The sequence below is a fragment of the Sceloporus occidentalis genome, unplaced genomic scaffold (genome assembly GCF_023333645.1).
Source record: "Sceloporus occidentalis isolate IW3139 unplaced genomic scaffold, rSceOcc1.0.p SCAF_4, whole genome shotgun sequence".
Classification (NCBI taxonomy): domain Eukaryota; kingdom Metazoa; phylum Chordata; class Lepidosauria; order Squamata; family Phrynosomatidae; genus Sceloporus; species Sceloporus occidentalis.
In genome coordinates, this window is record NW_028316984.1 from 16976274 (window position 1) to 17002667 (window position 26394).

At 40.4% G+C, this 26394-nt stretch overlaps 1 protein-coding gene across 1 annotated transcript; it reads left to right on the plus strand.

The window, feature by feature from the left end:
• Positions 1–12613: 12613 nt before the first annotated feature.
• LOC149313546 (uncharacterized) lies at positions 12614–15995 on the plus strand. The gene is made up of 3 exons (XM_089523229.1): positions 12614–12819; positions 12940–13128; positions 15419–15995. Exons 1-3 carry the CDS (start codon positions 12624–12626, stop codon positions 15931–15933), a joined length of 900 nt encoding a protein of 299 aa, XP_089379355.1. The 5' UTR covers positions 12614–12623; the 3' UTR covers positions 15934–15995.
• The last annotated feature ends 10399 nt before the right edge of the window (positions 15996–26394 follow it).

A 26394-nucleotide genomic window follows, 5' to 3' on the forward strand; every position in this document is an offset into this window, starting at 1 on the left:
ACCTAGTCTTATATTTGAATGTTATCCGAGTAACTGCAATCACTATTAAGAAAACTTAGCTGTGCTCAGCAAGTATAGATGAATCTAACCAAGACATAATAAAATGTGGTTCCAGCCACCATGTTAAGATTTGCAGCTTTAGCTTTATAGCATGGCACATAAACTGATTTTATTTCCATCTACACAATGAGTTTCTGAAGTGAGCATTAAAATATCTTAGCCAGAATCAGTGCACTTTGCTGAGCGAGCACTAAGTTATACCTATTAAAAAGGCGGCCATTAATCAGCAAACTCTGTTGGCAAATATATGCTCCTGCACATGGTATTAACTCTAGATTTCATGTACATTCAAAACTTGCCTTTGCTCCACAGAGTTCACAGTCCATATAGGGTTGAATTCTTTCTTGACCTGCTTCTGTTTTGAATTGTACATGAGCTCCTTGGACTTCAGACTGTTAATAATGAAACATTATCCCAATCCTCCTCCTCCTCAGAATAAGACCAGAAACATTACTTCAGCCAGAGTTATAAGGCTTATTATAGACTACATTCACACTGCAGAAATAATCCAGTTTGGCACTACTTTAACTGCCATGGCCCAGTACAATGGAATTCTGGGACTTGTTTTATGAAACATTTAGCCTTTAGTCACAGAGCTCTGGTGCTACAATAAACTAAAGTTCCCAGAATTCCATAGCATTGAGCCATGGCAGCTAAAGTGGTGTCAAACTTGATTGTTTTCTGCAGTGTGGATGCAGCCATAATAGTGTTAATCTTTGAAGTTTAATTAGATTGCCTGTTTCCTTCTTTGAAAAACTGAAGTTTCAGGTTACCAATTCCCAAGTCAAGTGGTTTGATATACAATGATAAAAGGAGGGACCTTTGACATTAACACTCAAACCAAATCAATCTAGTTCATATATTGTATGTTATATAGCACAACGCCCCTCCCATAAAATACAGCTAGACTGAGATTTCTCAGATGAACACTCCAAGCCATTGGAAAGTATCTCACACAGAGAGACAGACTCAAACACACATATTATTATCTACAGAATATTTACCCTGATACCTTGCTTTAAAAAAAACCCTTTAGTTGAGTCAAGCAGGGATGGGGAACATGTGGCCATCCAGATGTTGGGTTGCATCTTTCATTAGCTCTTATCATTGGACAGATTGACAAAGGTTGATAGAAGATGCAGTCCAGCATGTTGTGAGCAGTATATTCTCCACCACAAGTTAAGATAAGTATTGGGGAGTTGAGGCTGGTTCATCAAAAATATGTTTGTGTGGTGATTGGTGTTTGTTTTCATTTCTTATTTACAAAACCCAAAAATATCAAAACAAAATCTGCATCATTAGAAGATTTAGCCTATTCTGTTGCCATTCTCCTCCCTTCTCTTGTACCTCACTCCTGAAACAGCTGCAGAATGAGAAGAAAGAAAAGAAACAGAAATGATTGATGGGAAAATAAGGAAGCAATGCAAAATATTAGCTCTCACGTCCATTTTATCTCTAGCTCTAAACTCCAACTTTGGTTCTGCAAGCTGGAGAAAATACCCCAAACATTGCTCTTTACAGGGCAATTTTATATGGATGTGTACATGTTTGTAAGCTTAAAGACACAAAGAAGGCAAAAGTGCTCTTAACAGTTCATCACATCTTTAGTAATAATGCAACATCATGTGGCAAAGGTCTATGTTGGCAATATACACCAAGTCTAAAAAGCATGTATGTTTTTGCTATGCAAAGTGTTAATGCATCTGGATTTCTGATCCACGAAGTCAGATTTGGCTAGAATTTATTTTTTGCAACCTTCAGCACAAAGTGCTCAGTACCATAGATTCAGCAATGTGAGTGGCAATTTCATTTCAGATACTTGCCCAAACTCAAAAACACACTTAAAAGCCTGGATCCATTTTCAAAGATGAGGTTTTTTTTCTTCTTCCCTACAGTCATACTATCATGTCCGGCAGGACATTATATTATTATAGCTCTCACAGAAATGCTCATTGTGCATATTTCAAGGTGAGTCTGGGGAAATCCCAATTCTTCATTCTACAAAATGCAACCAAGGCTGAAGCTTATACAGCTGTTGTAGCATCCATTGCTTGGTGCCCATGGCACCGCTGGACACAGGTGACACCTTCTACTGACCCATAGGAAGAATATTTTGTTAATTAATGGATAGGAAAAAATAACAGTGATAAAGATCAACCATAAAAAGGTAAAGGTCTCCCCTCTGTTGTGATTATCTAGTCGTGTCCAATTGTAGGCAGTGGTGCTCCTCTCCATTACTAAACCAAAGGAGCCAGAGTTGTCAAAGATGACTCTATGGTCATGGGGCCAGCATAGCCAAATGTCGAAGTGCATGGAAGGCTGTTACCTTCCCACCAAAGCAGCACCTATTATCAACTTGCACTTTTACATGCTTTCCAAACTGCTAGGTTGGCAGAAGCTGGGACTAATGATGGGAGCTCATTCCATCATGCAGTGCTTGGGTCTTGACCTGCCGACCTGCTGACCTTGCGATCATCAGTGTTGCCATATTAACCAATGAGCCACCACATCCCAAAATCAACCATACAGACTTTTAAAGAAGCCACAGTGCACTGTTTAACCACTAGCCCACAAACAATGTTCTACTGTCTTCCTTCCTTCTTAGGAACCTCTCACTCAGCAAAATTCCTTCCTTGTATTGCCACTCACATCTCCTAGGTTTTATTTTGCAGTCCTCAGATTTCCCATAATTGTCCAATATTGAAGTACAATTGTACACTCTGGAGTTGCTGCCTCTTTTAATGAGGCCTTCTCTATTAGCATATCACAAATTGTTAAAGAAGTGCACATTTTCAACCTCCTCAAATAGGACATGAAAGGGGGAAAAACTAATTAAGAGTGGCTCCAGGCAATGTTTTATAGCTTCCAAACAAGTTAGGGATATATGCGCATGCACAAAATCCTTGACCTATTTACAAATCTTGGAATCATAATTTAGGAACATTGGAAGCTGACATACTGAGTCAGACCCCTGTTCTACCTAATCCACTGCAGTCAGCATGGACTGACAGCAGCTCTGCCACAGCTCAACCCTGAGTGGTAATGCTGGGGATTGAATCTAGGATCTTCTGCTCTGAAAGGGCTCAGTGCATTTTGTCATCATATCTCTGTATGCAGATCAATGCTTGTATGGAGTTTCCACTGATCTCCATTTTATCCCTTAGGAGCAGTAAGCTCGATCTCCAGCAAACACACACACACAGAGGCATTGGCATATGCACAGAGTTCTAGAGATACTGTCTGCCATCCAACAAGTCATTTCCCCCTCACAGAAGTAGCCCACTCCAGTAGCCCCACTGATGCTTCGGACAGGGGCATTGGTGCTGTCTTGATGCAAGAGGGCCCAGATGACTTCTTACATCCTGTGCTGTTTCTCAGTAAAAAGCTGTCTGCCAGAGAATCCAACTGGTCTATTCCAGAGAAGGAGTGCTATGCCATCGTGTATGCCCTAGACAAGCTGAAGCCTTATGTATGGGGCCGCCAATTCACTCTTCAGACCGACCATGCTGCATTGCGATGGCTTCACTCAGTGCAGGGAGCAAATAAAAAACTGCTCCGCTGGAGTGTATCCTTGCAAGACTTTGACTTTGACATTCAACATGTGGCTGGAAAATCTAATGTGGCTGACTGTCTCTCCCACAGAGGGCTGGTGGGCCACTGATGCCAACGAAGTGGCACATCTTTGAACTGCCTGATCTTGTTATATTGTTGTACTACCTCACATTTGAGTTGTGATACTGTGCATTATGTGTTTGTTTACATTTTTCCTTCACAGGTCCCAAGAGGACATCCCAGCCAGTGTGGTTCTGGTCCAGCCGTTCCCAGACCAAGTGGACTTTGGGGGGCGTGTCACATATGCCTGCTCATATGCTTTTCTTTTACAGGTTGAAATCTCAGTCTCAACTTGCAGTTTCTTCCAAACCGTCCGAGATTTGGGGGGCGTGTGATGACTAGGTCATCCTGTCATTTGGAAACTTCTCCTGACTACAAAGGGTTAATCTAAGGGGAGGTACATGCTAATGAGAGCTGACATCACATGCTAATGAGCTGTGACATCATAGCTGATGCAAGGTCTAACTGACCAATCAGAGAGTAGGACCGCGAGATTCAAGAACTTTCTATGGGAAATCTTTAAAAGGCCCTTTGTGGCCATGCGGTTCTTTGTCTCTCCCTCTCTCCTCCTGGGGGGGAAACCATGCTTTCTCTTGTTCTCCATCTTGGCTTTGTTTTGGGGAAACCAGAGGCTTGTCTTTGTCCTCTGAGCAGCCGGAGGACCGGCTCAAGAATGCAGGTAGAGTTGGCAAGGAGCCACCTCCCTGATTCCAAGAATTCCACAAGGACTACAAATCCCAGCACTGTGTAAGTAGCTCAGGGAAAAAATGTTAGTTAGTGCGTTTAGGGTTTTGTTATATTTTCCAAATAGCTTTGCTGAAATGAATACTTTGTAGCTATGCTTTCTGACCTGCAAGGCAAGGAGGCCCTTGCACGAATGATATCTTTCTATTCCATGCTATTTCTTTAAAACAAACTTCTTTCTTTTAAAAAGTACCTACTGGCTCTCTCTCTGCTCCCTGTACACGCGTCTTAAGCTCAGTCTAATGGGTGTTCTTTACTGATTGCTCTGGGTTAGCAAGAAAGGAAACTAGATCTCTCTTCCAAGCAAGTCTCAGTGTGTGCTTGGAAAAAAGAAATATAGTTCATTGGAATTCACTGAGTGGTGGCAGCTAGACTATAGGACCTCCAGGGGTCTCATTCCGTTCAGCAGGGAGTGAGAATGGAGACCTAGGAGATCTGGGAAGGGAAGTTCTTTAAGGGACTCCCTGGGAGTAAGAGCCATGCACAGGGCATTGCTCCTAGGGATCATCACACCCATCTACATTAATCAGCTGTCATACGAATTAGTTTGGAACAATTTGTGGTTTGCATAGTACTGTCTCAAACCTACAGCTGGCATAGATATTAAAGATCACAACTAGATTGTCCACATGACATCATGCCAGTCACACAGTCTCATTCCCCAACTTATCACTTAGACCTCCTTCATTTTTTAATTTATTTTATTTATTAAGATATTTATATGCTCCCTGTTACTCAAGGATCTCAGAGAAGCATACAATATAGTCAGTCTGAACAGTTCAAAACAATAAAAAATATTCAAAGGGTAAAAACATGTTAAACTACTTAAAATGGGACATTTTAAAAGTAGTCAAACAATTTAAAAAAACCCACTCATGTGCCACTCATCATTTGGATGTAATAAGTCAAGACCCAAAAGATTTACAACCTTATGCCATGACAAAAGAAAGTCAAAATATAGCAGGAGATTAGGCTTTCTCTGTGCCTCAGGTGCTTTACAGACCGCCGCTTTGCGGCGGTCTGCCAGCGCTGCTGTTTGCTCCGCGAGGGAGCCGCAGCAGCCAAACCGCGTGACTCCCTCGCGGAGCAAAAAAGAAGCTCCAAAATGGAGCTTCTTCCTGCGGCGCACTTATGACGTCGCGAGGGGCCAATGGCGCCCTCGCGACGTCATAAGCGCCGTGCGACGTGCGGACGCGCAGCGTCTGCTACATCAAGATGCCGGCGGCCGTGTGGAATGGCCGCCGCCATTTGTTATGGACAGAGTCCGTAACAGGAGTAGGGGCGTCTAGAAGAGACGCCCCTTTTTTAAACTGGGACGTCCTGGGGACGTCCCAAATGGCGGTATGTAACCCGCCTCAGTCTCTGCATGCCGTCATAGCACTTCCATTATCTTTTGTTGAACAGATATTTCCAGTGCAACAAAAGGCATGCTTTTACAACTGTCTCCCTCTGGAAGAGAACAGACGTGCTACAACAGTATGCAGAGAGGCATGGAGAAAGCCGCTACTCTCCCACTATGTTTCGGCTTTCTTTTCTCATGTGACTAGGATATTAGCAAGCAGCCATGTTTTTACTTGGTGCTGGAATGACAACAAAGTTGGTGCCAATAGGTCTCTAAGGGAAGAGTATTCCATAAAAGAGGTGCCAAACCAAAGAAAGCCCTCCTCCCTGTCCTTTCAAAGCATATTTCTCTAAATAATGTGACCCAAATGAGCACCCCTCCAACAGATCCCAAACCTGAGGCAGACGCAGTTACAGAGAGGTGCTTCTTCTAATATCAGGATCCCAAGCCATTTAGAGTTTTGCATGTCATTACCAGCACCTTCATCCACAAAGGGGTTTTCAGTGATGCAACATTACAAGGTTGAGTGATGACATAATGCTATGAAGCTTGGTGCCATTTTTATGAGAGTGTACTGGAGAGGTCTGATGCCACTTTAATATTCACAGTTGCCTTGATGTCATCTGCAAACCACAGCTGTGATGCTCCCATTTCTTTCTGGACTGCTTTCATTTGCTCCTTCTTGCTCCCTCCCCACTTGACAGATTCTCTTCAGGGAAACACAGTCCCATTTTTAACACCTGTGGTATGTGTTCACTAATTCCCTGAGCAGTGAGAAGTTCCAAGATTCCAACTTAGGCTTTAACTTTCCATTGGACAGATGGCAGACACTGAAAGTGTACAGCATTTTGATATGCACTTTAATTTATAAATATTTAAGCAGAGAAGAGTGGAAGTATTAGCAAACAGCCTAGCTACTAATTATGTTTCAGAATCCCAGAAAGAGAGGCCAAGTCCCTATGCCTCAATTTTTCATTTACTCCAACTAGATTCTCAGTTCTTTCCCCCTCTGTGTCTAATTATCTCCAAACTGTTGCTTCTCTTGCTCTCTCTTCCTGTAGAGCACTGGTCTAAGACCTGGTCTCTGCAGGTGATCTTCTGATTTAGAAAACAACCATGGCCATTAAACACTAACATTCTTTTATGAAGATTCAGACCTTCCGTTCACAGTGATCATGCTGGCCAATTTCCAATACCAGTATATTCTTGATCATACTAGCATTGCTCTACTCATAGCTAATATCAGAACATAGTCTTTTCAGTGACTGAATAAGATTTTTTTTTACTGAACATCTGAAGATAAAAGGTAAAATTAAGGGGAAAATATATTAGCAATGCTGACCATAAATGAAAATCCAGAATGAAAAGTACCCACTGGTGATGCCTTTACCATGTGAAGCAGAACTTGGAAAAAATCATTCTAGAGCTTGAAGGCCACTTCTTTATCAGGTAAAGATGGTGAAGGAAAAATTATACAGGGGAAGAAAAGTGACCTTGTTGGAGTCACAGGTCTGCCTGTCTGGTTGAGATGTTATAGAGAAAAGATATATTCAGACAGAAAGTTTTTAGATTTAAGAGAAGATCAGGGCACTGAAGCAGTGCTCATCATCTCTGATGTTATGTGCTTTATTATGGTGAGAAACAATGACAAGTAAGAAAAATGGCATGCAGAGCCATACTAGAGTGGAAAGTCAGGTCAAGGGATAGTGATTCTCCAAAGACAGATTAAGGGCAAGCTCATATTTGTTTTATGCAAGGCCCATGGAGCTGAACAAGTCTTCTGCCAATCTCTGCCTCTGGTTGTGGGACTTCCATGGAAGGAGTGTTCTTCTCTCGTGTGGTGGATGGTATATCAACCCTCTTTGACAGTATGATGGGATTTGTTGTTGTTAACTGCCCTCAAGTTGACCTTGACTCGTAGCTACATTGTGGATGAGACATCTCCAAAACTTCCTATCCTCTACTGCTCTGCTTAGGCCCTGCAAATTCAGTCCTGTGATCTTTCTGACTGAGTCTAGTCATTTGGCATGTGGTCTTCTCATTTCTCCTACCCTCTGCCTTTCCTAACATTGTTCTAATGAGTTGGACCTTCTCATGATGTGGCCAAAGTACAAGAACCTCAATCCAATCATCCTGGTTTCCAAGGAGATTTCTGTTCAAGGACCCATTTGTTTGTCTTTTTGATTGTCCATGGTTTGATTGTTCTCAGCATTCATGTCAAGCACCGCATCTCAAATGAGTTGATTTTCCTCCTATCTGCTTTTTTCACTGTCCACCTCTCACACCCTTATATGGTTATGGGGAATACAATGGCTGGGACGATTCTGACTTTAGTGCTCAATTGTATATCTTTACTCCTTAGGATCTTTTCTATCTCTTTCATAGCTGTCCATCCCATTCCTAGTCTTCTACTAATTTCTTAATTGCAGCCACCATTCTGATCAATATTTGATCCTAGGTACGGGAACTTTTTAACTATTTTGATTTCCTTATTGTCTAGGTTGAACTTATATATTTCTTTTGTGGTTGTTATTTTTGTTTTCTTTATAATCACCATTAAGCTGCCTTTGCACTTTCAAAGTAACAAAAATAGTTTTACTTAGATATCTTGTGTATAACTCATATACAGGCACAGCTTTATGGTACAGATAAAATAAGTATAAGTTCTACATGTTACTTGTGAAAAGACACTAAGAAGAAAAAGGGGTTTTCAATTGGTCAAAAGAAACATTCTAAGAACAAGGAGACAAAATGGAATCTTGAAGACAAAATAGAGACTATAGATAAAATGGAGTCTGCATGACTATGCATGGAAGTGAGAGGGCATGTTCTAAAACAGGATGTTATTACAAACATGTAAAGTCCTAGAGTCTCAGCATGCAAAAGTTGCTATACCCAAATGTTGCTATACATGTTAAATCTCCTCAACATTATCAGCCAGCTATATGCAAGACACTTACAGTGAAAAATCAAGGATTGGATGGAACAAGAAAACATACTTGTAGTGGAACAAGTTGGCTTTAGGGAAGGCTGATCCACCATAGATCAGTGTCTTGTATTCTAACACCTCATCGAAAAGTATGCCACCTGCAACACAGTCTCTCTCTCTCTCTCTGTTTATAGACTTAAAAGCAGCTTTTGACTTTGTATCTAGAATCAAACTATGGGGAAAAACAGAGTTTTCCTTGCTTGACTAGCGTCTACTATACCTAATTTGTATAATGCAGGAAGGGACCTCACTCAGAATAAGATGCAACCCTCAGGGTCATCTGACTGATGCCATTGCCACTGAGAAGGATGTCAAGCAAGGCTGCATTCTAGCTCCACTTCTGTTAAACTTTTAAATCAGTGACACAATAGGTCATCTGAACAACACAAATTTACATCCTTGGAAGCTAGAGGGAAGGCATATCTCTGCTCTGCTTTATGCAGATGATGCAGCAGTAATTTCAAGAACATCTATTGGTCTTTAAAAAGCACTAAAAATACTAACACAGTATTGTAAAGATGATTAGGTAGAACCTAACTACCAAAAACCTGAAATCATGGCATCTGCTAAAAGGCCCAAGAACCGAAATTGGATTACAGATGGTCACAAAATTGAACAGGCCTTTTGCTTCAAATATCTGGGTGTAATCTTTCATGCTATTGGTAGTAAGAAAGTGTGTGGGGACTATGTTGTTGGTAATGTGCAGAGGAGCTCAACAGCCATCCTCAATTTTTTTATGACAAGAGGATGCCATTATATCCCAGCAGCACACAAACTCTTTGAAGCCAAATCGGTTATATATCTGCTTTATGGATCCCAACAGGGACCCCTCCCCAAGTCTGCACCATTAGAACTTGTGCAATCCAAATTCCTAAGATCAGCATTCCATGTTCCAAAGTGTGTCTCTAATGCAATTCTGAGACTGGAGTCAGACTTTATGAAAATGGAGGCCAGAGTGTGGGTGACCATACTCAACTACTGGTTCAGGCTATCCTTTCCCACTGGCTTTGCTCCACTTACTGATGAATTCCAGTCTACATGGAAACAGACAGTGATTACTAAAATTTCTTTACTGGGTTTCTCTCCAGATCTTTTGCTCAGCATGGGATATGAAAAGGCTAAAGCAACCATCAAACAATGGGTGATAGATATAGAACAACAGCTAGACATAGCTAACATCCCAACTTTTATTGTTAGTGACTCCAGCAGATACTTGGCATCACCTATGGTATATTTAGCAAAACTTGAAGTACCTAAACACCAGAGACCCTTTACTTTGCACAATGTCATGCCTTCTGCTCAGCTGTTCTTGAAGGTCAATCTAAGAAGATTCTCTTTTCAGACAGACTATGTCCCTGTGACTCTGGCCAAATAGAGACACCAGAGCACGTACTACTCCAGTGCTCATACTACAGGGAAATCACCTCTATTTTATAAACATCAAGGATACACCAGTCAGTTTTATACTTTGCTCCTTTTGGACACCAATCTGGATATAGCATATAATGTTGCCAAATTCTATGCAGCTGTGGTTAAAATCCATCAGGCAATGACCTCTGCAGTAGGCTAGTATTAATTGTGCCCTTCCACACTGAAATTTAAAAAGATATTTTAAATACTGTTTTTAACCAGTGCTTTTACCTTCTTTTTACCATTACCTTCTTTTATTCTGTATCCCATTTTTACCGACCATAATAAAGATGAACATGAACATTACTGGCAAGAAGGTCATGGCTCAGGGCTTTCCTCCATGTGGGATGGGCAGCCTCTGATTGTCACAGAGCCTTTTGGCTTCACAGTTGTCTCCAGCATGAAAACATATTTGGCTGTTTCTGTTCTCTATCTTGTTTGGGTGAGGGATTAAGGGAGAGGCTCCCTTCCTTTCAGGGCAGGAGGGAGCAGTTCCTTCTGGGCACTCTGTCGTGAGTTTCTGAGTGCCTATAACTGGATCTTGTCCTTCGCACTGACATGTTCTTACCAATTCCACCATTCCCATGAAACTAGTGGTGGCTGATGGTTCCCATGTCATTTGGGTGTGAATCTGCTCTTGGATTTAGTGTGAATTTTAAAGAGTCTGTCCAAGGTGCTGAGCTTATTCAACTGCTTGCATAGCTCCTTAAATGATTCAACTAAATACTAACATAGGGTTACCACACCACTGAGATGGAAGCCACTAGCCATGACTACTTGAAAGCACTCTCTTTCTGTTGTCCAGGATGAAATGCTTCAGATTTGGACGGTTCAGAAATAAAGCATAAAGCATCTACTGGCATCTGTGGCTCTGTCATACACATGTTCAAAGGGATTTTTTGTTATTGTTTTGAGAGCTATTTGCTGGCATACATTTGCTTCAAAATGGTTTCTCCCCTCCGTTAAAGCTATTTATCCTCCTGGGCAGCCTTGTGAAGGCTGACTTCGGGGATGTTCCCACTAGGGGATACACCGCTTTCTGAATCGATTTCAATAGGCAGCGTGCCCATTATGATTCGGTTTAAATCTAGAACAGTTCTAGACCAACCCGGAATCGTTCCCACTAGAATTCGAATCTAGAAGCGGGTTAAAATTCAAATCCGCGTTTTCCTCATTTAACGCGTGTTAAAAAAACACTAGGGTCCTGCCTAGTGTTTTTCCCTTGATTCGCTTTAGGAACCGGATTATTTAGATGGGAACGATATCGTTTCAATCGGGCTAGAAGGATGGGAGGTGCTGACTGCGATGGGGGCTGTCCTTGGGGGAGTTGCCCTTTCTTTCCCGTTCCGTCGATACCTCCGCCATCTTTTGTCCCTTCTCTGCTACAACGTTGCAAAAAAGGTAAGGACATTGTATTAATATTTTATTTTTTATTTTCTGCCAAAGGCGCTCAATCCCTGATTCGTTCAAGCGCCTGGTTCCCCTGTTTTTTAAGCGCCTGTCGCTTCCGTGATAGCGCTTGTAATTTGAGCGCCTGGCTCCCCTTGTAAGCGCCTGGCTCCCCTTGTAATTAAGCGCCTGGCTCCCCTTGTATAAGCGTCTGGCTAAGCGCCTGGCTCCCCTTGTAAGCGCATGGCTCCCCTAGTACTTTAAGCGCCTGGCTCCCCTTGTAAGCGCCTGGCTCCCCTTGTAATTTAAGCGCCTGTTGCTATTGTTTGCTTACATATCTTGTGCTGGGTTACGTCTTTATTAAACAATGCTATGCTTCCTTGAAAGAATATGCTTTTCTTACTTTTGGTACTGGTTTTAAAGTAATGACTTTGTCCGCTTCTTTCCAGTTCTATTCAATAGGAAACGTTTGAGGGGGGGGGAATGCTTTAGCTGTTATTTCCAAGCTAGCCGTTAGGGAGAGCTACACAGCAAATTCGTTGTGGAAAGCGGGGGATGGGTATCTGTTTTCATCATCCTTGGTCCATGCCTGCCTGGCATAACAAATGCCTGAAAAGGGGTACTTGTTGTTGCCATGGCGACACAGTGCAGCACTGCTTCAAAGGTGAGAATGTAGCACCTTTGATGCCCTGGACCCTCCCACATTTCCTCCTAAATCTAGAGCGCCATTTTTGAAGCCACCTTTGAGGTGAAGACTACTAGTGCTTGCTCTGGCTCTTTGTACTTTTTTTTTTGGGTTTCCAAACAATAAATTTAGCTATGGAAGACAGCACCAAAATTGGTGGTAGGGGCGCCAGCTGGAAACCAGATGAGACTAGGTGTTTGATTGCTATTTGGGGAGAAGAGACAGTACAAATGCAACTCAGCAAAAACCACAGGAACATCTGTGTGTATGACAAAATTGCGTCTCAACTACGTAAACATGGATTTAATCGTTCCGCGGGAGAATGCAGGACGAAGGCTAAGGCACTGAAACGCGGTTATAAGAAAGCTGTTCAGTTGTCCAAGACGAGTGGAATGGGAGCTATTGATTTTCCATTTTTCAGTGAACTCCAGGACGTCTTTGCTGGAGACGCGAGCATTGAGGCAAAAAGAGCGGCGGGCGGAAATGCTCTAAGGTTTGAGAAAAAGACCGACACTCCGGAGATGCCGCCTGACACGCGCGTTCTTAGCTCAACACCTAATGCTTCTTCTGAGGATCTATTCACTCATGGTAATATTATTGCAACAGCCTCTGTTGTGCTGTACTTTTTGTTTTTCGTTTTATCATTACATGTTCAACACCTTAACATTTTCCTTACCTTATATTTTTCCCTTCCCTTTCATCCCGCAGAAGCGGTTCAAGAACACTTTGTTTTAAACTTGACTTCAGTACAGGAAGAAGACGAAGACATGACTCAAATTGGATCTGAGGTAGAAGATGTTGGTCAAACTGGGGAGTCTGTCATGGAACAGCACATTACATTGGATGGGGAGCAAGATGGTACTGAATTTCCAAACCTTCAGCCTGTTCAACCGAGCGGTTAGTCCTTTCCATCTGTTTCCTAACCCCTCTCATGTGCACTCTGGGAAATGCCCTGTGAGCTGTGGCTGAACCAGGGCATGTTCCCTTTTTGGGGGGGGGACCTCATCATCATGTGGAGGGGGGCAGGAGAGGGAGAGAGAAAAAAACCACAGGCTCACCTATACTTCTATCTACTTCCTCAGATGCATTTGGATGCAATACCAATAATAATAGCAACATGTAGAGAGAACTTGTAGCACCTTTTTGACTCAGTGAAAGAAATCTTATGGAAGGCATTAGCTTTCCAAGCCAGCCTACCTCTTCAGATGCATTTACTCTCTCTCTCTCTCTCTCTCTCTCTCTCTCTCTATATATATATATATATATATATATATATATAGCTTATTCTCTGAGTCCCTTCCGATGGAAGGAGGAAGACCAAAATGCCCTTTGAGCTTTGACTGAACCAGGTCATGGTCCCTTTAGGGGGGGATGGACCTGCATCATCCTCTGATCTCAGGAGGGCAGCCTGCATGTGGAGGGGGGCAGGTAAGGGAGAGGTATAGACAGCAACATGTAGAGAGATAGAGAGAAATAGATCTCAGGAGGGCAGCCTGCATGTGGAGGGGGGCAGGTAAGGGAGAGGAATAGTCAGAGTAGGCAAAATACAGCTAAAGAGGGAGAGAGACAAAAACCACAGGATCACCTATACTTCTATCTACTTCCTCAGAAGCATTTGGATGCAGTAATTTAGAGGCAACATGTATAGATAACTTGCATCAACTTTGAGACTAAGTTCCTCAAGTACTACTATTATTGCAATTATTATTGCTACTGGGGTCCAGGCTTTCATTCCCAATAGTGGACCATACAAAAAGCCAATGGTTGTTCTTTTGAAAGCCACAAATGCACTTGAGGAAGTAGACTCTCTCTCTCTCTCTCTCTCTCTGAGTCCCCTCCGATGGGAGGAGGAAACAGGACCAAGGAGCTTAAACAATAGGCGTTGCCTCCACTTCCATCTAATTCCTCAGATGCATTTGGATGCAATACCAATAATAATAGCAACATGTAGAGAGAACTTGCATCACCTTTTTGACTCAGTGAAAGAAATCTATGGAAGGCAATAGCTTTCCAAGCCAGCCCACCTCTTCAGATGCATTCACATGCAACAACAACAACAGTAGCAGAGGCAACATGTACAGATATGTTTTTGCCCAGGAGGGCAGCCTGCATGTGGAGGCTCTCTCTCTCTCTCTCTCTCTCTCACAGTCCCCTCCGATGGAAGGATGCAGCAGGATCAAAAGGAGCTTTAACAACAGGCGTCGCCTCCGCCTCAAGGCCCATCCCCCAAACCCAACCAGGGCATGGTCCCTTTAGGGGGGGGGATGGGCCTGCATCATCCTCTGATCTCAGGAGGGCAGCCTGCATGTGGAGGGGGGCAGGTAAGGGAGAGGAATAGTCAGAGTAGGCAAAATACAGCTAAAGAGGGAGAGAGACAAAAACCACAGGATCACCTATACTTCTATCTACTTCCTCAGAAGCATTTGGATGCAGTAATTTAGAGGCAACATGTATAGATAACTTGCATCAACTTTGAGACTAAGTTCCTCAAGTACTACTATTATTGCAATTATTATTGCTACTGGGGTCCAGGCTTTCATTCCCAATAGTGGACCATACAAAAAGCCAATGGTTGTTCTTTTGAAAGCCACAAATGCACTTGAGGAAGTAGACTCTCTCTCTCTCTCTCTCTCTCTGAGTCCCCTCCGATGGGAGGAGGAAACAGGACCAAGGAGCTTAAACAATAGGCGTTGCCTCCACTTCCATCTAATTCCTCAGATGCATTTGGATGCAATACCAATAATAATAGCAACATGTAGAGAGAACTTGCATCACCTTTTTGACTCAGTGAAAGAAATCTATGGAAGGCAATAGCTTTCCAAGCCAGCCCACCTCTTCAGATGCATTCACATGCAACAACAACAACAACAGCTTCCCCCCCACAGGTCATGTGCACACTGGGAACAAAAAGGCTATGTTATCCAATGTACTAGGAGGGCAAATGTTCCACTTGTGGTGTGTGCCTAGGACCCTTTCCCCATCCAATCTTTTCATATTACGAATTTGAACTAATGATGAGTACTTATTAATTAACAAAAGACATAAAAAATTTGAAATTAAAAAAAATTTCAAAGTTTTTTTAAAAATTTTTTTAACATTTCCATTTTTTGGGAAATTTTGCAAAAATTTTGTAAAAATTTTTAAAAATTTTAAAATGTTTAATAATCTTTTTAAAATTTCATTTCAGAAACCTATTCTGCACGGCAGAAAGCATCATTGACCCCTGCTGAGAGGATTGCTCTTATTAAAAGGAAACACGACAAATCAAATTTTGAATTGTTGGGCCGTGAGATGATGGAATCATCTAGAAAAAATATGGAGAGTCTGCTGAATAACAGTAACGAGCATTTCAGGGAAGAAATGCAATGGAAAAAGCTGTATCTGGAGGAAACTAGGTCTAATTTCAAGGAACTAATTGGTGTTTTAAAGGATTTCACCAATACCTATAAAGAGGATTGTGCAAGGAGGGAATCAAAGCCGGTCAGGGTTGTTAGGCGTGTTAAGAAAAAAGGAGGGGATAGTGGTTCAAGTAAAGACCAAAGCCCTTCTCCAATTGATTCTGACTCTGTCCAAATAGATACCAGTTCTTCACAGTGTTCACAGGAGCAATGTAGCAACCCCGTTCCAAGCAATGACTTGCAAATATATCGAAAATTCCGGGCTCCAAGGGTTATTAAGAAGCCGGTTCCTTTTTCACCATGATTTATTATAAATGTTTTGAAATTTACAAGCCATTTTTTAAAAAATCACACAGTTAGCGGTAGTAGCACAATTAACTTTATAGATCTGACAGATATAATGTCTTTGTTTAGTAGTAACATTTCTCTTCTCTTGCTTTCTCAAACGATGAACTCAGGAAAAATGAGTTGTAGTAATAGATGTTTTTGCCTTTTTATTGCTATAGTGTAGAACATGCTCTTCTGTAACATTTATTGCAATAAAAGTAAAAAAAAGGAATTAAAAATGTACACAGTCTCTAATTTATTTAATGACACCTTAATTGAAACAGGAACAACTCTGACAACATCTGTATAAACTACATTTTATTTTTTAAGTATTATTATTATTGTTATCATTATCAGTACCAATCACACATTTTGCATAACAGTGCAATTACACAGCGCTGTACATGACAGGTCTTTCTTTATAATGTACAATGCCATCTTGCTTACAAACGACAAAAATATATCCTGGTAACTTTTTTTCTAGAAGTACACGCATACAAAGGAACTTGTAGTTTAATTACATAGACATAATACATTATTAAGAATTACAATCCACACTAATCATTGTGTTCTGCCTCTTAAACATTGCGTTGGGAACAGTGTGATTAAATAAACATAGTTCCCAAAAGAGCAGTTATTGACGCATCAGCCTATTCTAAGGTAATGTTCTCCTCCCAAAGTGGTATGCTATAGTGCATAGTACTGGGAAAGAACACAAACCTTGATTTATAGTGCAGAGAACATTACAAGAGCACCTACCTTTCTGTGTTAGCAAGGTATGTTACCAATGGTATCCTGAGATGGGCACACCTTGCTTAGGCAAAGTCACCAAAAGGAAAACTGCTTGAAGCAGCAGTGCATTTCTAGACATTGGCTAACCATAACGGTTGCACAAATTCTAAGTGAGCCTCCCAAAGTGCTGTAATACAGTGCAAAGTACAGTAAAAGAACATCTACATTTCTGTGTAAGCAACGTTTGTTAACAATTTTATCCTGAGATGGGCACACTTTGCTTGGGCAAAGTTACCAAAAGGAACACTGCTTGAAGCAGCAGTGCATTTGTAGGCATTAGCTAACCATAACTGTTACACACATGCTAAGTGAGCCTCCAAAAGTGCCCTGCTACAGTGCAAAGAACATAAAAAGACCACCAACCTTGCTGTGAAAGCAAGGTATGTTACCAATGGTATCCTGAGATGGGCACACCTTGCTTAGGCAAAGTCACCAAAAGGAAAACTGCTTGAAGCAGCAGTGCATTTCTAGACATTGGCTAACCATAACGGTTGCACAAATTCTAAGTGAGCCTCCCAAAGTGCTGTAATACAGTGCAAAGTACAGTAAAAGAACATCTACATTTCTGTGTAAGCAACGTTTGTTAACAATTTTATCCTGAGATGGGCACACTTTGCTTGGGCAAAGTTACCAAAAGGAACACTGCTTGAAGCAGCAGTGCATTTGTAGGCATTAGCTAACCATAACTGTTACACACATGCTAAGTGAGCCTCCAAAAGTGCCCTGCTACAGTGCAAAGAACATAAAAAGACCACCAACCTTGCTGTGAAAGCAAGGTATGTTACCAATGGTATCCTGAGATGGGCACACCTTGCTTAGGCAAAGTCACCAAAAGGAAAACTGCTTGAAGCAGCAGTGCATTTCTAGACATTGGCTAACCATAACGGTTGCACAAATTCTAAGTGAGCCTCCCAAAGTGCTGTAATACAGTGCAAAGTACAGTAAAAGAACATCTACATTTCTGTGTAAGCAACGTTTGTTAACAATTTTATCCTGAGATGGGCACACTTTGCTTGGGCAAAGTTACCAAAAGGAACACTGCTTGAAGCAGCAGTGCATTTGTAGGCATTAGCTAACCATAACTGTTACACACATGCTAAGTGAGCCTCCAAAAGTGCCCTGCTACAGTGCAAAGAACATAAAAAGACCACCAACCTTGCTGTGAAAGCAAGGTATGTTACCAATGGTATCCTGAGATGGGCACAGTACAGGAAAAGTACACCAACCTAGCAGTCTAGGCAAGGTAGGTTACCAATTTTATCCTAAGATGGGAACAGTCTGCTAAGAAAAATCTTCCAAACAATGAAATTAGGCAAACTATGACATAAATAAAAACTGGTTATTTTAGTACAGGGTATGTTACCCGAGGTATCCTGAGATGGGAACAGTTTGCTAAGAAAAAACTACCAAACAATCAAACTGGTCAAACTTATATAACATCACCAACGTCTAGGTACTATCTAATATAATGCAACATTTCCAAAAAACAGAATTAAATATAAAAAAACTAAGTAGACAGATTGGCAAGAGTGTGAGCAGCAAACCAGGTCTTCATCTGCTCCACCTCTTCCATTAATTTTTGCACTGCAAACAGAAGAAGACATAGCAAGATGTAAAATCTTCCAGTCACCGCAACTGTAATGTTTAAATGTACAGATCATAAAACTACAACTTACAAGAATCAGGTGCTGGCATCCTCCCCATTTTATCATCCATATCCTTCATTCTCCTCTCCAAGACCTGGACTCTGTGTTCCATTGACATGTCTGTAGGAATAATGAAATATAAAGCTAACTGTGTATGGCATTAAATGCCTTACAATAATAATAACTATTGAATGATACTCACTGCTCACTCCAGGAACACCCATCCTGTTTTCCAGGACTGAAATTCTTCTATCCAAATCTAAAAGAAGCACATAATGTTATTGTGCAGAATTCATTTATAACATAATTAAAAGTATGGTGGTATTATCTTGTTTCACCAACAGAGCATGAACTGGTAAATGCATAACTTTAATAGTATATCAAAATTTGTTATTTTAAACAAAAAGGAGATGTTTTCTTGTTTAGCTAGTCATATCAATTTAATTAAGGGTCAAACCTGAAGGTTAGCAGAAGAAACTTTTAAGTAAAAAGATTTCTTTCCACTGATTAATGGCCCATTAAGGTATCCCTATCTGTGGCAGCAAGCAGTTGACAAAGGTACTTGTATTCTTGCATATCTCCATGGAAATGTAAATTGGAAAGCAATTAAGCCACAAGGAAAAAAAGTTAACCTATTCACTGACCATGCAATTATTGAATGGAACATACACAATGTTTCCTTGTTGAGATGTACCAATAAGCAATCTGTAAGTTATTTGGCTGGTAAGGCTGCAAAGGTCGGGTGTCAGGCCAAGTGATTGTGTGAAATTTTTTCTAATTTCTAGTACATGCGAACCATCTCTACCTTTGGCATGCAAAGCTCAACAATGCAATCAGATGAGGTCATAATTATTTCTTCCCACTCAGAAACAAAACTGGCCTTTTTGCATTATGTTCATAATAGGAATGATAACTTAAAATCTGTCATTTCTTTTTTTATTAATGATTTCTATGTATGCATCAACATTTCTGTTATATCTGTAAATAAAAGTCTTCAATATCATGGACAAAAACATACCATTATCATTCTCCAGTTCTGGTAAGGATGATGGTACAGGGGATGGCTGATGCTCCTCAAGCAGGTCTACATTGCAAGGACGAACATGATAGTTATTCAATATAAATAATGTGAATTTTAACATTATGCTATACTTGTCATATTTCAAAATTTAAATCATCCTCTGGATGACCTTGGGCAAGTGCCATTATCTCAGCCCGACAGGAAAACAATTGCAAATCTTGGTAATCAACACCTGTCATAGGTTTGCTGTCTGGCAACCATGATTCAATTTTGAAAACATGACATTGATACGGTACATGCCCTGTAAATTTGACACTCAGCCCTCACTGTGCACATTTGTGAGCACACAGTTTTGATGTCTGTAGTCACTATAACATTGATATTGTAACATGCCTGTAAAATAAAAAAAAGTACTGTATACTACAGTCCACTGTAGTCCATGGTTGTTACACTATTGTGCAACAGCTTTGTTTTGTGCTTTTGGGATATGTGCCCTTTTCCTATAATAATTTGTTACTGTCATTAGATGAACATCTGTGTCTGTAATCTCCATTGAACTGACAGGAAAGAACAGTTTAACAACATTGCCACATAGCTCGATATAATATATTTGCATCTAATAGTATAAAGTCATTATATACTGGCAATATCATAATTTCATGTAAAGATAGAAATGTATTACTAACCTAGATTTCCATGCTGTTCCTCCTGTGGAGGTGGTGGAGTAGGATCTCTTTCTGCCACTGAAGGAAGAATGGCATACTCACAACAGTTTCTTGAAATTTTTTTTATGCGTATTAATTGTATTAATATTAATTGATATAATTATTTTATTCAGTATATTTATCATATTTAGTATATGTAGTATATTGAAATTATGAAATATATTTAGTACATGTCTAAATATATATGTGTTTCTAAGTATATATTTACAATATATAACATATAATATATAAAATATATAATATATATGAATACAAATAATAATAGATATAAATATATATATATATGTGTATATATATTAAATATATATGTATTCATAAATAAAAATGTATGTAATAATTGATAATTAAGACAATAAATACATATACATTTAAAAAGTAATGGTATGTTTAAATTCATAAATAAAGTATATTCTATAGTAACATTATGTTTATCAGATTTTTTGCAGGTTTTTACACCACATAATTTTGATAAATATCTGATAAAAATTATTTTAGAGTAAATTTAGTTATAAATATATTTATAGAATTAAATAACAGATTATTAACAGCAATATGCAAAAGGAAAGTAAACTAATTAGTCTAAAAAGAATAATTTTATGAATAATAAATTTCAAGTAATAAATAAGTAAATATACTAATACAGATACAGAAGTAAACTAAACTTTTATTTAATGAAAAAATTTACCCACCCAAATCTGGCTCAGCATCTCTTTCTAGAGCCATTCTGGGAGGAGGTGGAGATGCATTTCTCCCTGAATTGTAAGAAAGATTCATATAGTAAATAAAGTATGGACTACAGTTTTTTTGATTTAAATCTACTTTTTGAACTTATTGCTATGACTGCCACTGTGTCTAAAAAGATTAGTTAGGTATATATTCAAATATTTACTTGTATAAGTAATGTTGATATATATAATTTTATTATTTATTAATTAGTAATAAGTTTATAGTTACCTAGTTATAGAAAAATGTTAAATATATATTTTACAAGCAATATTCAAATTTAAAAACCTTGTAAGTATTGTCTCATTTGTCCCTATGCATAATTAAATGGAAGACCTATCTTGTAGGTTTATATTGATTATATCTTACAGTATTAAAATTATGTTTAATAAGTGTTTTTAAATGCAAGAAATTCATGTTTAAAATAAAAGAAACCAGTACCTGCAGGAAATCTCTCCCTCGGGTGAGGTCTTCCAGCAATATCCCACAATTCACTCATAATAGTGAAATGAGGGAACTTTTGCAGCTCATTTTCAGGGGGATGAGGACCAAATCTATCAATAAGGGCATAAAATGCCCCTTTTATATATTTAAACTTCCTACGGGCCATGTGCGCGTCGCGCACATAGCCACCACGTGTCCTCAGCCCAGCAGCCACCCTACGGAAAATATGAATATTTTTCCGCGGAGTGGACTGCATGAGCTGAGGAACCACGTTTGGATTATCCTTGATGATGGATAACATCATCTCCACCTCCTCGGACCGCCAGTACATCAACCTCCTAACTCCTTCCGCCGCCATCTTCAAAACCCACAAGTCAAGATCCAGGAAACTGCCCCTTATATAACCCCCAGGGAAAACAGCAGGAGGTGAGGCTGAAATGTATCATTTGTAAAAGTTTTGCTAGTCTACCTGGGATTTGTAGTTTTGGTTTTGTCTGTTGCTACAACATTGAGTCTGTAGTATTTTTATATCAAACCGTGGATTATACTTTTGCAAGTTGCTGCAATATTTATCCTATAGCCCTTTTCAACCAAATACAAAGTTCTTAACTGCCAAAGATGGGATTCAGATAAAGTTCAGTGTAGGTGTACAAATGAAAACGCATGAGGTGTTTAAAAGGGCAAGGTAGGAGGCGCTTAATCTAATGATAGATCAAGCGACCACTGTCCCGTTCCATTGATACAGTGAGTGAGCTTAGTCCGCGGATGTGCCTTGCATGGCAGTGAGTAGTTATGACACCCCAATCACACGCAAACAGCGTCATTATTCTTTAAAACTGTTGGATGTAGTGTTGTGATTGACAGTGCTTTGCGCACCCCATCAGGGCGGCATAACAATGGCACCGGTGTGTATGCAGCAGGCTTTCCACTCAAGCAAATGCATCTGAGGAAGTAGACACGCTCCTTAGTGCAAAGTTTCTCTGAGCATGGACCGAGTGCCAAGGGGCAGATGGGCGGGCGGGCAGTGCTGCCTCCTTCCAGGGCCGGCCGTCGTCAGGGTTACCTGTGGATGCACCGGGGATAGCGGGAGCTGGCTGGACTGGCCATATGGGGTCCCCGCCCCGCTATGACAGGAGGGATCTTTTAGGAGGGACCACCTGGGGAAAAGATTGATAGTCATACAGATAGATATGTAAGTAGACATATAGATAGTTAGATAGATAGATAGATAGATAGATAGATAGATAGATAGATAGATAGATAGATAGATTTTTTAAGAGATAGATAATTATAACAGACAAGATTGATAGTCAGACAGATAGATAGATAGATAGATAAGTAGATATATGGATTGATAGATACATAGTTCCTCCTACTTTCAAGGCGCATATTGGGAAAAAGGATATCTTTCAACACACTGCTTGGATCATAGTTTTGTCTGTTGCTGCAATAGTGAGCATGCACGTTGTGCAAGACGCACGTTCAGGAAATGCTCAATTCCTCTTCCTACCTACAAGATGTATTTTGGGGGAAAAGGTGGGATGGCGACCAGGCTTCCCGCTAGGAGCAGATGGTTACCTAGCATGGAAAGAGAGCAAGACGATGGTTCCTCCTTCTTTCGAGGTTTATAGGGAACTTAATGACATCATTGTACACACTTTTTGGATCATAGTTTTGTCTGTTGCTGCAACCGAAAACCATGCACAGTAACTGAAAAAAAAAGAGATACAGCTAAATGGGAGCCAAGATCTAGAAAATAAAACGCATGAGGTGTTTAAAAGGGCAAGGTAGGAGGCGCTTAATCTAATGATAGATCAAGCGACCACTGTCCCGTTCCATTGATACAGTGAGTGAGCTTAGTCCGCGGATGTGCCTTGCATGGCAGTGAGTAGTTATGACACCCCAATCACACGCAAACAGCGTCATTATTCTTTAAAACTGTTGGATGTAGTGTTGTGATTGACAGTGCTTTGCGCACCCCATCAGGGCGGCATAACAATGGCACCGGTGTGTATGCAGCAGGCTTTCCACTCAAGCAAATGCATCTGAGGAAGTAGACACGCTCCTTAGTGCAAAGTTTCTCTGAGCATGGACCGAGTGCCAAGGGGCAGATGGGCGGGCGGGCAGTGCTGCCTCCTTCCAGGGCCGGCCGTCGTCAGGGCTACCTGTGGATGCACCGGGGATAGCGGGAGCTGACTGGACTTGCCATATGGGGTCCCCGCCCCGCTATGACAGGAGGGAACTTTTAGGAGGGACCACCTGGGGAAAAGATTGACAGGTAGATTGATAGATAGATAAATTTTTAAAGAGAATATTCTATGCATTATTCCCCAACTCTTCTCCATGTAAGTTACAGAATGTGGCTCCAAGGAAGATGCAAGTCTTATGCCCAGATTTTTTTCTCTTTCTCTTTTTGAATGACTGCTGGCTGTGAGTAAATTCAAAAGGTGACTGTGACATATTTCCAGGATGATTTTTCATGTATGGGAAAATAATGCTAACAGCTAAGAGATGGTTGTAGTGAGGAGAGCACACGTGGCATTATTCAATAAAGAAAGGTATATTTATTCCTTTTATTGTCGGACACGTAAAGATTCAGTACCTGTGCAATGTGGTTCTTTAACAGTTACAAAAATAAATTGCCAAGCCTAATGGTGTCCATGGTGAAAGCCTTGCAGGCTGTGTAGCAAGAGATTTTATAGGAACCTACTACATTTATTAAAAAAAAACACAGATGCATTTCTTCAACATTTTCTCCCTGTATTGTGTATTAGTGGCCGCTGTCACCATTCTAAAGATCTGTCAATAACAATCCCTGACTGGCAGCAGCTATTGATAGACTCAGGCTGAAGGCTGACAATTATCTGCTGTAGCAGGTGATATGAGTGAAGCTTTGTTGTTTCTTGTGTGTACATTCACACCAATGTCATATCTGGTTAGACAGATATGAGGTTTGTGTGGTGCTTTAAAAACCTGGAAAACCTCTTTGACTAGACAAGAGAGCAGGTCAAAACAAATGAATGCCTCCTATCATACCACATGTGTTGACGATGCTTGCTGGGATGCCAAAGGGGTGGCAAACTTTCATCTCCCTGAGTAGCTTTTTCATGTGCCATGGGGATGTTTCAAAGCATTTATTTTCCCCACTCAGTGATTCATTGCGACAGTAAGTGAGCTTAGACATGATTGATATTCAGACAGATACATTGGTAACTACATATATAGATTGATTGATAGATAGGTAGATAGATAGATATGGATATAATGCTGATAATGTCGGCTGATAAAAGGCATGCATGCAGGCAGGCAGGCAGGCATGATGGCAGACAGACTGATATCGATTGATTGAGAGATTGATGGTAAGTTGGAGATATAGATAATACCACCCAACAGTCATGGCTTCCTATCTCACAAGGTATAATACTGAAGACACATCAATAGCAAGAGGTATAACAGTTTGCATGGAAAAAAAGTTTTAGATATACTGTCAAGGTGTTTGGTTCCTGACCCTGTGTGTATTTGGCAAGCTTAGCAATCATGTTGTGATCTGATAAGACATGTATGTTGCTGAAAAATATAACATTTAAAAAGAAATTTGCAGATAAGTTACCTAGAAAAGATTTATTGTAATGTTACAGATGTCAGTATAATACATTTTAAAATGACATGCAGTTATTAACATATATTTCATAATTATTTCCAACAGAAGTAAATTGCAATTTTACATTCTACATTTTGTTACAGGGTTTAGGAATTAAAATACTCAACAAAGGCTTCTCTGATCCTTTCCCCCTTTTCCCTCTCCTGTTGATCAGTCATATAAGTTGTAGGGTCAATGACATATGTCTCAGGAGAAGTGTTTTGTCCCAGAAGGACATCTCCATTGCTCTCTATTATGTTATGCAGAATACAGCAAGATAATATTGCAGAAGGTAAATTTTGAAGAGACAGGTCCAGACCTTTTAGAAGCGCTTGAAATCTTGATTTCAAACGCCCAAAAGAACGTTCAATAACGATTCTAGCACGACATAATCTCTTATTATATACCCGTTCCCTCCTGCTATGACCAATTTTGAAAGGGATGAGCAAGAAAGGTTTTATGGGATATCCACCGTCGCCCAAAAGAAGTGGCCCGACCTGTTGTCCTTTAATTGTCAAAGTTGGACAGCCTGGAACATACTGTCCTGCTTTGAAAGCATGATAGATAGGGGATTCCTGGAACACGTGAGCATCATGATTTACTCCGCTATGTCCCGTGTAGAGATCCACAAATTTTCCCGTGTGATCACATGTGGCCTGTAGAAAAATGGAGTGTTGCTGTTTACGGTCAATGTACTGCGGTCCCTCGTGAGCTGGCGCCTTAATGTTGATGTGGCAACCGTCAATTGCTCCAATCACCTGTGGAAACCCCAGGGCTTCAAATCCAGACATATTCTGTGATTATAAATAAATATCATTAGTACTGTAACTATTAATGTTCTTTAAAGTTGCATTGATACATACATACATATACAAGATACATAAGATACATAGATAGATAAAGTATAGATAGAAGATAGATAGATGGATGGATGGATGGATAGATAGATAGATAGATAGATAGATAGATAGATAGATAGATAGATAGATAGGGGGCCCTCCCTGCATCCAGGAACTCAAAAGGACTACAAATCCCATCTTCTGTGAGTAGTTAGGAATGTGATAGATAGTGTGTTTAGGCCTTCTGTTATTTTCAACAATGGCTTGTCTTGAATGAATTCTGTAACCATGTTCTTTGACCTGCAAGGCAAAGAGGCTTTGCAAGAGTGTAAATTCTTTCTATCCTATTCTATCCCTTTTTAAAATAAAGTTCTTTCTTAAAAAGCATCTGCTATCTCTATACTCCTATACACGTGCCTAGACTCGGCTATTGAAACTAGATCTCTCTCTCTCTCTATTCCTCAAGCAAGTCTCAGTGTGTGCTTGGGAAGTATAGTTCATTATCTCAGGGTGTGCTTGGGAGATATAGTTCATTGATAATTCACTGAGTGGTGGCAGCGAGAAATGTAGTTCTTTAAAGAGATCTCCCTGAGAGTAATAGCCACGCA

Excerpts from the sequence above, each read along its gene's own strand:
- LOC149313546 (XM_089523229.1), top strand. The coding sequence starts at position 12,624 with ATGGGAGCTATTGATTTTCCATTTTTCAGTGAACTCCAGGACGTCTTT. Across the intron at positions 12,820-12,939 it reads TGAGGATCTATTCACTCATG|AAGCGGTTCAAGAACACTTT; the intron begins GTAATATTATTG and ends TTCATCCCGCAG. Across the intron at positions 13,129-15,418 it reads TCAGCCTGTTCAACCGAGCG|AAACCTATTCTGCACGGCAG; the intron begins GTTAGTCCTTTC and ends ATTTCATTTCAG.